At 37.8% G+C, this 13,838-nt stretch overlaps 1 protein-coding gene across 2 annotated transcripts; it reads right to left on the reverse strand.

The window, feature by feature from the left end:
- Positions 1-1,442: 1,442 nt before the first annotated feature.
- On the reverse strand, positions 1,443-11,278 carry LOC105053100 (ubiquitin-like protein ATG12). Of its 2 annotated transcripts, XM_010934125.2 has the most exons (5): positions 10,970-11,277; positions 10,785-10,843; positions 4,298-4,366; positions 4,149-4,211; positions 1,443-1,701 (listed from the first exon to the last, which is right to left on the reverse strand). In XM_010934125.2, the coding sequence occupies exons 1-5, from the start codon at positions 11,001-11,003 to the stop codon at positions 1,642-1,644; spliced, it is 285 nt and encodes a 94-aa protein (XP_010932427.1). In that variant the 5' UTR covers positions 11,004-11,277; the 3' UTR covers positions 1,443-1,641. The 2 variants fall into 2 exon arrangements, with proteins under 2 accessions (XP_010932427.1, XP_019708743.1); XM_019853184.2 differs by lacking the exons at positions 4,149-4,211; positions 4,298-4,366 and having other exon boundaries at positions 10,970-11,278.
- Positions 11,279-13,838: the final 2,560 nt, after the last annotated feature.

Here is a 13,838-nt window from a genome sequence, read left to right on the forward strand (position 1 = left end):
GCATCCTATGTTTACACCAGTTAAATGCATGAAGATTCTTAATCCATAAAAACCTAGGCCATAATCATAGATGATTATGATCCCTTAACTATCCTTAATTGAAGGTATAAAGCTTTTTTGTTCTGTTAAACTGATTAAAAAATTGCTATTAAAGCTTCCCCTTTGGGAAGTTTTGTTCATTTCGTGTGGTAATATGACAACCCATTAATAGCCTAAACCATATTTGATAATGGTGATCATGTGATAGTGCTACTCTTCTAATAGTAAAATATACTTCTGCAAATATAAAGCCTATGGTGTAATACTACCATGCTAGGGGCTTAGGGGTCAAGTAATCAAGATCTAAACTGTGTGTCCTTTGGCTTAAACTGAACCAAAGAGCCAGCACCAAACACTGCCAGTATCCACTTACTGATCCATTCTAGGGAGGTTTCAACTTGAGCTGGCTGAAGAAGTTATTTGAATGATTGTTCAGGAAGAAAAAAAAAAAGAAACCCTTCTCTCCCATATAAGAAGCTAATTTCCTGATAGGCAAACCAATCCACTAGTTAATTTTGTGCAAATACTATCACATATCTTGGCACAAATTAATCCATTGGGTAAAATTCAGGAATTCACACTAATGCATGCATATAAAGGTGTTCCAAATTGTAACCTAAAAAAAGGTGTTCCAAGTTTCCGTGAGACCTACCTAAGAAATGCAGTATGTCGACCATTGTCCGGTGATTGGAAGCATGTGATGTGTTCATGCCATTACTGAGAGGACTAAAGTTGATTACATGCTCAAAGCTATGTAGGCCAAGCTGCATTATTACTCACAAGACATTAGGATTGCAGTACAAGGGAAAGAAAAAATAGATGGAGCACATGAAGTCAGGATCTTGGTGACTCATGCCATGTAATTGTGTGTGGTTAACCTCTAACATGTAATGAATTGATCTTTAAAGGATCATGGAAAAGCAAAAAAGCTTGAGACAGTGGCATCCATCTAAATGGATTAGGGCACCAAATTATAACTGATAGAGCCTACCTACGAATGATGGAAGTGCGATATAGCTGGTGCAAGTCAAAAACAATGCTTGAAGTACAATTAAACACATGATTGACCACCAATTTAACAAAGAAGACATTTTCGAATGCAGTACTAGTTAAACTACAACATCATATGCTTGACCCCCCATCAACTACACAAAGTTAGACATGAGATCAATGCTTCCCATGGGACTCCGAAAGGGCTTCATAGTGCACCTATGTTCCTCCAAATATAGCTAAGTGGCAGTCGTAGCAAATGTAGCATTTTGGATTTCTTAAGACTCTAGATAAGTATCAGTTAGTGTAGCAACATTAGTAGTATTATCAAAAAGTGACCTATAAGCCACAATAACCGACCCAAAAAAGGTAAATAAATAAATAATTAATTAATTATTGCATAGAAAGAACGGTGCTTTAAACCTGGATTCCTATAAAGAAACAATACTTGTAATCAGTACAACTTATATTTGTCACAAAGTGGCAACTCTGTCATCATTCATCTGTTGCCAAGAAATATTTTACAATCATGAATCCAAAAAAAAAAACAAGCTTATCTTTCCCTGTGCAAGTAGCCAGAAATCCAGCTTGAAGACCACCGTGCGTTTTCTCTTAGCCCCATGCCATGGAGGATGCATAGTTGACCACCAGCTTCCCATCAAAGCCAAAATTCTGTTGTTTTAAAGAGATGTTAATGTTAGAGCAAGCCCTAAAACTTACACATTGAAAATGCTTCATTAAAATATTTTTTTTTTAAAAAGAAAAATCCCAAAACACTATATCAGGAGATGTGATACCAATACAAGGTGCCCTACAAGCTAGGCCAGTAAGGATGTGATACTGGTAGCAAGTAGCATAACAGCCAGTATAATATGAACCAGATTTAAGCATGCTTAAATAATTTTATTTTTTGAAAAAATAGAAGATAAGTGTATATTTTTATAAAAGAAGAGGAAGAAGACTTCCCTTTTCTTTTGGTGATTCATGACTAATTACAGTTAAATTCTAATTGCATTACAAACTTCTAAAATTAATAATCTTTGAAGTTTCTTAAACTAAATACGGACAAGAATGATTCCTCAAAGTCAAAACAAACAAAAATTTCAACCATGACCAAGAGGTAACATTCCTGCTATCATTAGGGCAGTCCGGATGTCTGCTTAAGCTGTCCAAAGACAAGCTGTGTGCTCATGAGAAAGTCTTGAAAGCTCAAGCAAGCAGTTGAAGAAATTTGATGAATCGGATGTGGCTGCAGAGACTATTATCCCCAGTTTTTAAAAACAGCATAGACACCTTTTAGTCGAATACCTTATCCAAAATTTTTGGAATTATCAGTTCCATTGGCGTTCCGTGATCCCATAATTTTCTCTTCGGTTGTTCTTATCTGCTCAATGACTCTGGTTGGAAGTTATCTGAGGATTATATGTTCATGTTTTTAAACAGCCCTTCAGCTCAAGCTTAATATACATTATATGATGAATTACAAATATACCTTCTGGATAGCATCATATAATGTGTAAATATATCTTACATGATGGCATCATATAGTGTGAGGGGACTTGTGTGGGTGTATTTAGTCTCACATTGGTTGTGTGCTAGGACAATCTTGGATACCTATACAGGGCCAAGAAACTCAAATAATTTTTGGCTAGACTTTGGGTGAAGTCCTAGGCCATCACATGAAGTTTACATTAACGAAAATATCCAAGACATGTATGCTAAACCTATGGAAGACTGCGCAACATTGAACTTTGATTGCTATGGCGTTGTGTTTGCATATCATTCTCCCTTGGAACCAGAAACCTCATATGTTGAGGTTAAGTGGCACTCTTGCGGGTATTAACCATTGTGTCCCTAGGTATCCAAATCTAAAGATTTGGCTTGAGATAGATTCAGACAATTGTGTTGATCGGATTAATAGATCTATTAAACCAATATAGGAGCCTGAATGTTTGTTGTCACATATATGGGTTCTCACATAAAGGCTGATGGAATTAAAAGTTAGTCACGCTTCAAGGAGGGATAGAGAGCAGCTGATTTGTCAGCCCCATGCCACTGAGCAGGCATAATTAATAATAACTTCTTATTGACCCTGAAATTCTGCTAACGCAAATAGTAGGCGCATTGGCATCTCTTACATGAATAAAACATACAAACACACAGGGTAGACTTGCAAGAGAATTTCCACAGAAAACCTAAGAGGGTTGATCTCATTCCCTATCTTTTCATTGAAGCATGGATGATGAAGTCAGCAGCTACATTGACCTCCCCACAAAAAAAAAAAAAAAAAAGAAAAAAAAAAGGAAAGAAAAAAAAAATGAGGAAGGGGGGAGAAAAATTAGTCATTATCTGCTATTATCTAATTCACTGGTTAGATATAGTACCAAATTTTGATTGTCTTGGTCAGCTAATGCAGAAACTCTTGGACTGGTGGTGCTTTTATCTCACATTTATGTTGTTCAGTGGATGAATGGTCAAACACATATATATATATATATATATATATAGACAATATGGTTTACTTGAAGGGCTTATAAATATGCGCCCCTTTTATTAGATAAAGACATCCTGAAATCTCCCTCTCTCTTCAAATTTAAGAAAGGCAGAAAGGAAGGGAATCCATCTCACAATCGAAATACAATGATCAAGCTTCCCTCTACCAGTTACTAATTTGGAGTGAATATGGTTCCTTGGTCAACCACAGACACAACTCAAACATTGGCATTCTAGATGGTAGTAAAACAATAAATGACAAATAAAAAGAACTATAAAGGTGGACAAATAGAAGCTTTGGCTTTGATCCTGTAAAGGAATAATATAAGATTAGTGTGATAAACAGGTTCAGAGGTATACCATATCATATCAGCGGAGGTATGGGTGCACACTGTACCACAACATGCCAGTAAGGTACAAGGTCTGATACCGAGACTTAAAACCTACTGACAATTGTGCAAAATTGAATCTTCGTACATCTAGCTTGTTGAAAAGTAGAAAACACTACAATACAAGCGTGACTAGACAGATAAAAAATGCAGAATTGCAAATATGGTTTGCCACAGATACCGAACTAGTTCCATAGAAACCAAACAGAGCAATGATTAGATAAGAAGAAGGCTTACATTGTATAGATCAATCACCAATTCATCGGGATTTGGTGAAAATGCACTATTGACATAAACAAACTGTTGAGCAAACAACTAGCCATCAGTAATTATGCATCTAAATACTATATTAAGATGCTTAGCATTTGCTGAGACAGAGTGCATACTAATGTATCTCTATGAAGTTGACGACGAAGAAATTCAATGACCTTAGAGAATTTGTCATTCCCAGAAATCTGCCAGCCAAAGAATTAGTCAGTTTGCAAATACACACAATTTTGAGTGGTCTTAAACTTGAAACATCTGCTAGCAAGGCCAAAGTTGCAATTTTTGGTATAACATAATGAAATATCATTGGATGAACCATAAAAGACCCATCATATTTCATTTTGATTTATAAACATCCATCTCATCATCATCTAATTGATGCACAGGTGATGTGTTTGGATCTGTATGCTCAGCATTATACTACCATCTTACAAAATCAACATCTTTAGTCTATGAGGCTAATAGCAATCATATAACACTGCAGAAGTATACAAATGCAACATGAAAGTTAGACTCATATCTTCCTATGCATAATAGACCCTAAGCACAATAGAGTATCTTGTGTCCACTGAACTCAAAGGGGCATAAGTTTGTCTCTGTTCTACTAAAAGTGGTTTCTAAGTAGGCTATTTTAGTTCTGCTAACATTAGCATCTTGTTCTCTAAATTTTCATCAATTTCTACATTTATGATTCAATTTTGTTCTCTCAGTTAGCACTTGTCATAAACTAGCATACATCATGGCCCCTTGTCAGCATTAGGCAGTAGGTTTATTTTTAACCTCCTTTAAGAGATACAAGCTTAGAGCCAAGGTTTTCCATGCCGTGCCGAACCGGCCGGTACAACCCGTATCGTACTGGACCGGCAGGGAACCGGCATGATTCAGCCGGTAAATTCGGTACACGGACGGTACGGAAGGAAAAAAAAAGAAAGTGAGAAAGAGAGAGAGAGAGAAGGAGAGGGAGGGAGGTGAGAGCCGTCGGAGGCCGGCTGCGGCCGCTGGAAGGCTTTCGAGCCCTGCATCACCCGATAGGGCTTTCAAGAGAGCGAGAAAGAGAGAGAGAGCGCTCGGAGGGGGGGCGAGGGACTACCGGACGGACGATGCCTCCATCGCGAGGGCCCTGGTGGCCGGCGAGCCGACGCCGACGCCTGAGGGCGGTCGAACAGGCGGAGCCCCTCCGCGGCTCAGCCCCCTTCTTCTTTTTCGAAACAGACGACCGTCTGTTTTGATTTTTTTTTTTTTTTTTTAAACTTATGAAGTCGGCAATCTAGTTGCCGACTTAAGGGATTTTTTTTAAAAAAAACAAAAATGTGAAGCCGGCAAACTATTTGCCGGCTTCACTTAAAACTAGGTTTTTTAAAAAAATTGCAAAACAGGGGCGATGCCCCTGTTTGCTGGCTTCACTTAAAACTAGGTTTTTTAAAAAAATTTGTGAAATAGGAGCGATGCCCCTGTTTCACGCCCGCGGCGCTGCGCGCGTGGACTGCGCCCTCCGGCGACCACGCCGGCTAGCCGGAGGCCGTCCGACGGCCCCGCCGGCTCCTTCCCCTCCCTCTTTTTCTTTCTTCCCTTTCTCTCTCTATTTCTCTCTCTTTCTCTCTTTTTTTTCTGGTTCGGATCCGCTTGCCTTCGTCGGTTCGGTATGGTACGAAACCATACCGAACCGTACCACCGGCCGACCGATCCGGCCGGCGGTACCGGTTCAACATACCTTGCTTAGAGCCAAATAATAATATAAGACCATCGGAACCAAGTTTTAAAACCTAGCTTAAGATCTTGGTTCCATTCAGGTTTGCCAAGTTTCAGTTTCCACAATGGGACTGCTACTGCCAAAGCAGGTTTTGCTCCTTCTAGAGCACCTGAAAGTAATGCTTTTTATAATGACTCTTATATATACCCTTCCATAGAAAGGCTAGTCGAAAGTCTTTCTCCAGCCACATCCCCACTTCTCCATTATGTGGTTCAAATTCCTAAGAAACAATAACCAGTGAGGTCATCCTTCTTCCTCCCTCTGCCACTCTTTTTCCAAATGATAAGGTAGCACCTGAACCTCTCTTTTCCCATTTAATTCTTCTTACGCTATTGATTTCTTGGTGACTTATTTTAACAAAAAGATTACATCAAAAGTGAACTATGAGGCATGCCTTCTTCTTGAAAATTTTCTCTTTTGTCTTCTAGTATCTTTTTTTAAGGGTCTACTAAATGATTTTTCATGTTTTTAACCTCATATCCATCTCAACATGTTGAATTTATGTGAATCTGATCATACAATATATCTAATATTAACATTGCCAAACAAAAGATAACACCAATAAAAATAGTTTGCATGGAAAAACATTAGGACAATTTAGCTTTATCCAATTACCATCAACGTTGAACCAAGAAATTTGTTAGACATACAAAAAAAAAAAAAAAAAAGAAGTTCCGAAACCAATGTCAGACTAGATTAATTAAGTTAAGTTTGTATAATAAATTTCAGCAGTTTCAGTAAGGTTTCACTGTTTTGGCCAAAAAATAAAGAAAAATGATGAAAAACTCCAAAAAAAACTTTTTTAAAAAAAAAAGTGAAGGAAACATATTACATGCTTTGAAGCGTATGGCATTGTTTCTAAGCATCAAATTATGGTTTCTGTTTTTTCTGGCCAAAAAACTGAAAGTGTAAAAGTTTTACAATCTTTGACAATAAATCAATGTTAAAGAACAATAATTTGATAGCAACCGAATGGCTAAACACCTAATAGTGTATATATCTATAACAGTAAAATGTAATAACATAGAACTAAATACGAATATAACACTTGATATAGTGGTTACAGTCATAACAAGTACCAAATACGAACATATATACTATAATTTACTAAGTATTAATTATGAAAAAAACTATGATTATATATATCATCTAATAAAGCTAAGATCTAGCAGATTCAAGCTTAAACCTGGTGCATAAACCCCTTTTCTCCTATTTCTCTTTGGAAATTGTCTTAAAGACCTAAAAGATTCTCTTATATATAGGGAAAAAACTACATTTCCTTGATTGCTTAAAGCCACACATTCAAATGCTTTAAATGTTCTAAAAAATTCCAAAATTCTATGGTTAGTGTTTAGAAAGTATACTTGTTTCTTGTGGGATATAATTGTTGTCCAATAAATATTCTCACATTTAACCCAAAAGGACCAACAAAAATTGACACTTCTTAGTCAATTTTATTTGAAATTGAGAAATTACCTCAAAAAGACACTGAGTTCAATGTATAAATAGCAACAAAACGATACTAAATACCAATATTATGAACAAAAATAACACATATAATCAGTTTCAACCAAGACTGGTGAAACCACCAAAATTGGACCTAAATGAGTCAGTTTCAAATTGTTGCAGGCTGAAACTGATCTATTTCACCCGAAATGGATTAGTTTCAGCTGAAACTTTAGTCCTTGATCACAGCTGTAAACTTACTTAAGTACAGCTATTTACCTCATGTAATCGCCCCATGCATATCCCTAATAATTCACTACGCCTTTGATACACTTCTTTAATACCCACTAAATGACCTCTAGTTGGACTATACCAAATGCTGTCTCCAAGTAAACCCAAAAAATGAAAGAGAAGGGTAGCTTTTGTCTGCTTTCTGTATTCTCCATTAAATGTCTAGTCAAAAAAATAATCTTGATGATTAGCCTTCCCAGTATATCCCTATATGAGTTTCCAAAGAATTGTCATCAACCTTAAACTTTATTCTATTACCTGATGTGTAACTTCATGGTGTGGCTCAAAAGTTTTTCTATAAAAGCCAATGTAATTTTCCATATTACAGTTCAAATATCACTATTATTTTGATGTATGTATTAAATACTTCTCCAGTTACTAGGCATTTCCTATATTTCAAGATTTGATGAATAAAACTGATTAGCCAATTCAACCTAACTTCTGTCGCAATCTGTAATCTGTTTATAAAAATACAAACTGAAGAATAAATGGTGTTAACTACAGGAAAAGGATGTTCTAAGCACCACTAATTTGACATTTAGATTACCTTGAGGATTGTTGTTGATATCCAATTATATGGTCTTTCCAGGCCTTGCCTTGGTTAAGACAAATCATCAGATGATTTACCTAGCTGACCTGATATAGCAACAATAAGCATAGATCAAAACATTACTCCCGCAGGCAGTTTCCTAAATTTCTCTAATATCTGCATGTAACTTCCTAGCAGCACCAGACCACAAATTTCTTAATTATACTTCTTATGAATAGCATTCCTTACAAGAATGACAATCTACATGATCTAGAAGCCTTTACAAGAAGGAAGGAGGAAGAGAGAAGCTTTGCTTTCCTTTCCAACCAAAATAGAATGTCTTGTCTTCCTTTGCTTCAACGCAATTTCATTCAAGATATGCACCAATTAAATGGACAAGGGAGAAAAGAATTTATCCTGACTTCTTCCTAGAAACCACAATCAATCATTTGGAACTTACTAAGATAGGACAGCATAACCCTGGACACCACTACCTTGTGCAACGTCACACAACCCTTGCACCTTAATAGCCAGAACATTCTACCTAGGGCGATGCACTTGCTTCAGAATCTTCTCAGAATCTCAATGTGGGCCTGCTTCCTAAGAACTTTCTTAATTCAAATGTTTTTAAAATGTCCACTTCCCCGCCTGCACCTGCAAGCACTCCCATTTTGGGTAACAAAGCCTCACACAGCTACCTTTATAATATCTCTTTTTCTGTTTCCTTTGTTTTCGAGAAAGAGGTTCCTCTATAATATCTCAAGGCCATTTCACTTAGTCCTCATCTAGAAATACATGCTTCACCCTTGCAAAGCAAACCCAAAACTAAAATCCTAGGCAAAAATAGATATCCAGCACTATAACACAAACATATTTAATCAAAATCGATACACAGCTATTGCTCTCTATTATTCAATTTCTAGTTTCTTCAATGCAAGCAACTCATAAGTTACATTTTACTTTCCAAAAACTGACCTAGGATCAGTTCTGGATGCTTACAATTACAATGTATTCACTTTTTTTTAAAAAAAAAAAAATCTGCCTTCTTCTTCTCCTTCTTCTTCAAAGAAAATCACCATCCCAACTGTTGTCATGCTATACTTGATCTGATTGACATGAAAAAAGATATTAAGCCTTTTTGTCTTTTTTTTTTTTATGGTGATGTTTTCTTTTCTTTTCTTTTGTGTGTGTGTGGGGGGGGGGGGGGCGGGCGCTGGATGGGGGATAAAAAGTGTAAGAAGTCACATACAAATTAAGAATCTCTCTCTTTTCCCTACTAAAATGAAGTCAATGAACAATATATATAAAGACCCTATAAACAATCAATTTCATAAGTTCAATAGAACTGAATGACCTACAAAACCTAGTAAAATCTGCAAAGTTCTTTCTAGAGATGCTTTCTGCTACTCCTTATGAGAATTCAACACGTTAGCATGTAACCTGATGAATAAGTGCACCTTCAATTGAAGTAACCAGAATTCTCCACACATTACCTCTATTTTAATTTCTACCACTTCCAAGAATGTCCACAACAATTTTCTTTGAGGAAAGAAACCAACAATTTTGCACATCCTTTCTAGTGGACATCCCTAACTTCACTGCATGGATCCCTCCAAAGCTCTTCTCTATGAATTACAATGTCTCATTCTCCATTTTCAAATCCATCTGCTTCATCTCTTCCACCACTTCTAACCTATATATGAGTGGGACTCTTCTCGAGTCTATGAAAATAACTGCTCTATTTAACAAGAAAAATCTTATGCCTACAGACTTCATATATTAGATGCATATCATCCCAAGTCTTCCTACCTCTCAAGATTTTTCATCGTGGAGGAAAGAATTCAACACCGATCAACTTCCGTTCAAAATCCATCAAAATCATCCCACACTCGTCAAATCTACAACCTTATCATGAAAGGGTACCTCATTTGGCAAGTACTCAAGCACTCTCACTTGGACACCAAATTTTGGACTCTGCCAGACACTTGGGACACTTCATGACACTCTTTGACACTTCAAATCGTCAAATCAAGTTGCCATCATCATTACATACGTAATTTTGACACTACTGCATAAAAAGCTGTCCAATCCAACATGACATTTAGCAAAGGTTTTATCAGTTATGCAAACTTAGAACAGTTGATTCCAGCTAAGTATTTATGATATGCATAAATCTATACATATTTGCATGCACATCTATATCATATAGAAGCATCAACATGTTGGATATCTTTAAGGTTGCCATTCAGATTCAAGAGTTCCGTGCCATGTGGTCATCTAGTCATCCGAATCTCACAAATCAAGATGTAATAATAAGAAATCACCAAAAAAAGCAAATATCAAGTTTATCAATGGATATTCCCTCATAGCAACTGGCTCAACCCTTTCTTTTTCCTTTTATACTCAAAATCTGGCAAGAAATTTTCATTAATTACCATTAATTTTGCCTTCTTTTGTAGCTTTCCAGCAGAACGAAAAAAACAAAGGGAAAACAAAACGAGATAAGATAAGGATGTAGGATGTTCGACAATTGTTTCGACGAAAGCCAGAAAGATCAAGAGGTTATACTAGAAAGAGAGCAGATTGGTACCTTAAATTTGGCTTGCTTGAGTATTGGAGCATCGCCGGTCGCTCTCAGGTGAACTACAACTGCACGCAGTAAGAGAAGGTCAGAAACTACGATCACAGAGAGAGGGAAAAAAAAAAGAAAAAAAACGGAGAAGAAGGGATTGTAACCTAGAAACTGAGAAGATGGGTCCTCTTCCTTGGCTTTACCTTTCCGGTCGGAAGTCGGCGATTCTGCGGCCATGATAGAACGGCGCCGGAGATGGACCTGAAAGCAGTCTCGACGGCGGCAGCGGGGGTGGCGGAGCGGGGCGTGGACGGCGGTGGCTAAGCGGCCGAGGGCCTCGTCCGACCGCCCCGCCTCGAACACTGGCTGGTGCTCAAGGCCGGTAGATAGAGCTCGTCGGAGGGAAGAGAGAGTCGGGGATGGGGCTCGCCCGGACGGGACAGGGGGTTCGATCGGGATTCAGACGTCAAGAGCCGACCCTTCTTGCCGCACGAATCGTAAAGTGGATCGGAATCCAGGGTACCATCGCTTGCTTGTCAGTCAAGCTCCAAAACACGTGTCATTTTCTAATCTAAAGGGATGGAAGCGAGTCCTAGCATCTAGGACGGGAAGTGGGCCGGACAACGCTTCTATACGAGTCCACGCCAAATTTTTTTTGGACTTCAGGCAAGATTTAAGTCCAAAACTATTAAAAAAATTCAAATCCAAATTCGGTCCGAACTCCATTGGGCCAGCACAATCATGTTTTCCTCCCTTAAATTTTTTTTGGAAAAAAAAAACTAAATCCTAACCTATTTTGGCAATGACAACAATGGTGACTACTAGGTCTCTGATGACGACAACGGCCTCTAGAGCTCGAACTTGGCCTAGTTGGCCCCAGTGATGTTCGGAAAGGTGACACTGATTTTTGGAACCTCCTGAAATTTAGATTTGGAGCGGTCGAAGTCTATAGATTGTCGAGGCCCTCAGGGCCCAGAAGAGGAAGAAGAGGCCGATGAAGGCGAGGAAAGGGAAGAGGAGGTTATTGAAGAAGACAAAGAGGCTATTACCACCATTGCCAATGGAGATGGAGATGTTAACGCCGTTCATGGCGAGGATGTTGATGAGGTCGGAGTCATTGGCAATGACAACAGCGGCACGATGGTTGTCGATGATAGTGAGCTGGAGGACATGACGATCCTTGCTAAAGCAAACACGCTTCATCTTGTCTTCTCGACGAGAGCCCTTGGAGAGGTCCGGAGACAGCTAGGGCTTAGAGGCGATCAATAGAAATTGGTTTCAACCTACTTGGTGGTGGGGCTTTTATAGTCTTTTGTGGCCTGTTGGTGGACTCGACCAAGTTTTTGCAGTCTGAACTTGGAGATCGGGCCTAGGTCAGACTAAAGATATCCCCGAATTCGGATCTAAAGACAAATGGACTCGATAATTAAACCCAAGTTCAATCTAAACTGTTTTGGACCTAACATGAAGTCTGACCCAAAGTTGGGTCGATCTGAGCCCAATTCGAGCTCTACTAGCAACTAGCTTAGCAGTTTATTACTGTTGAGGAGGTAACCTCACCATGTTGGTGTCAAAGTTAGAGATGGCAAAATCGATCCGATCCGATAGGTATGCACCCTATCCAAATCGATCAAAAAAATAGGATTTGACCGGATTTGAATTCGGATTTGGATAAAACCTGAAAACTATAGCACGAGTATGGATAGGTATGGATAGTACTATTTTCTATCCGAATTCGAATCCGAACTCAATCCGAACCTATGGGTATGGGTAATATCCGAACCCATACCCGAATATATATGTTTATAAATCTGTTTGATAATTTTGTTTTGATTGATAATATGCATAAAATTATTTTGATTATTTATATATTCTATGTTGAATTGTAATTCTATTTTTATATTTGATTCTATAAATCTGGACTTATAAATTATGTTTTATGTTGAATTGGTAATTTTGTATTGAGTGATAATATGTATAAAATTATTTTGGTTGTTTATTTTTTTTGGATATGGGATAAGCATGGTACGGGTATGGATTGGATATGGGGAAATGGGTTACCCGTGGGTATCCCGGAATCTATTGAGTATGGAGATGGGTATCTCTTTTCTTATCCGATCGGGTATCGGATAGGGTTTGGATATAGAGTATTAAGTTCGAATTTGGAGATAGATAGTACAATACCCGATCCAAATACTATATCCATTGCTATCCCTAGTCAAGGTGTGGTCACCTTAACGACTAGGAATAATTACTTGTATCATTTTTAATTGCAGGCAAATTTGATAAATACCAGCAAATATAAATGTCATAACTACTTGTTGCAAGCAATGAAAATTGCGGGAACCAAAACAAGCCTTGGTTAGGTGACACAATGTGGTTTAACCCAACCCACATAGATTGCTTTTGGCTAGGCCAGCTCGTCAATGAACTTTGTCATTATAAAAATTCTAACCTACAACTTTGGAGAAAAGAAAGTATAAATTCTACTAATTCAACCATGTGCTACACACTCTTTATTAATATTATTGGCATGGCCAATACTTAATGGCTTCAAGACTACAATAAATAATGAAAGTCATCATCGTTGTCTTCATCATTTGTTCTTCTTCTTGTTGATAGGAAATGTTAATACATAGAATACACTATACAATGCGATTATAGAGTCTTGACCATCTAGACCGGTAGAGACCTTCAAAGACCAAAATTTTTAATAAGTGCTTAGGCCTCCTTGCACAATTGGCTTACAAAAACTTATTGGATAATATGTTTATCCTAATAGCAAAATATAGCTTGTTGATTACCCTATATTCAATTAGTCCTCAAATAGAGCTTCCAAACAAAACAGATCTCAACAGAACCCATGTAGCAAAGTGAGAGCACACAAATTCATACCCTAACTGACATCTCATCATCAAAAGGTCGTAAGGAGTAGGGCCTTTTGGTCAGGATATGAGAAGTGGCCTATCTCAGTATTAGGAAAGCTCTCTTTTTTATGAAAGAAAATATCTCATACACCACACGCACCATATGGCAGTCCACCATGCCAATTATAATCATTTGTTCATCTGG

This window comes from Elaeis guineensis, chromosome 10, assembly GCF_000442705.2.
Source record: "Elaeis guineensis isolate ETL-2024a chromosome 10, EG11, whole genome shotgun sequence".
NCBI classification, from domain to species: domain Eukaryota; kingdom Viridiplantae; phylum Streptophyta; class Magnoliopsida; order Arecales; family Arecaceae; genus Elaeis; species Elaeis guineensis.

What these genes read in the sequence shown, in the direction of transcription:
- LOC105053100 (XM_010934125.2), bottom strand. Translation starts at nt 11,003, where the DNA reads ATGGCCGCAGAATCGCCGACTTCCGACCGGAAAG. An exon ending in TCAAGCAAGCCAAATTTAAG is followed by an intron (nt 4,367 to 10,784) that starts GTACCAATCTGC and finishes TTTGGCTGGCAG; the next exon opens with ATTTCTGGGAATGACAAATT. An exon ending in TGGTGATTGATCTATACAAT is followed by an intron (nt 1,702 to 4,148) that starts GTAAGCCTTCTT and finishes TTAAAACAACAG; the next exon opens with AATTTTGGCTTTGATGGGAA.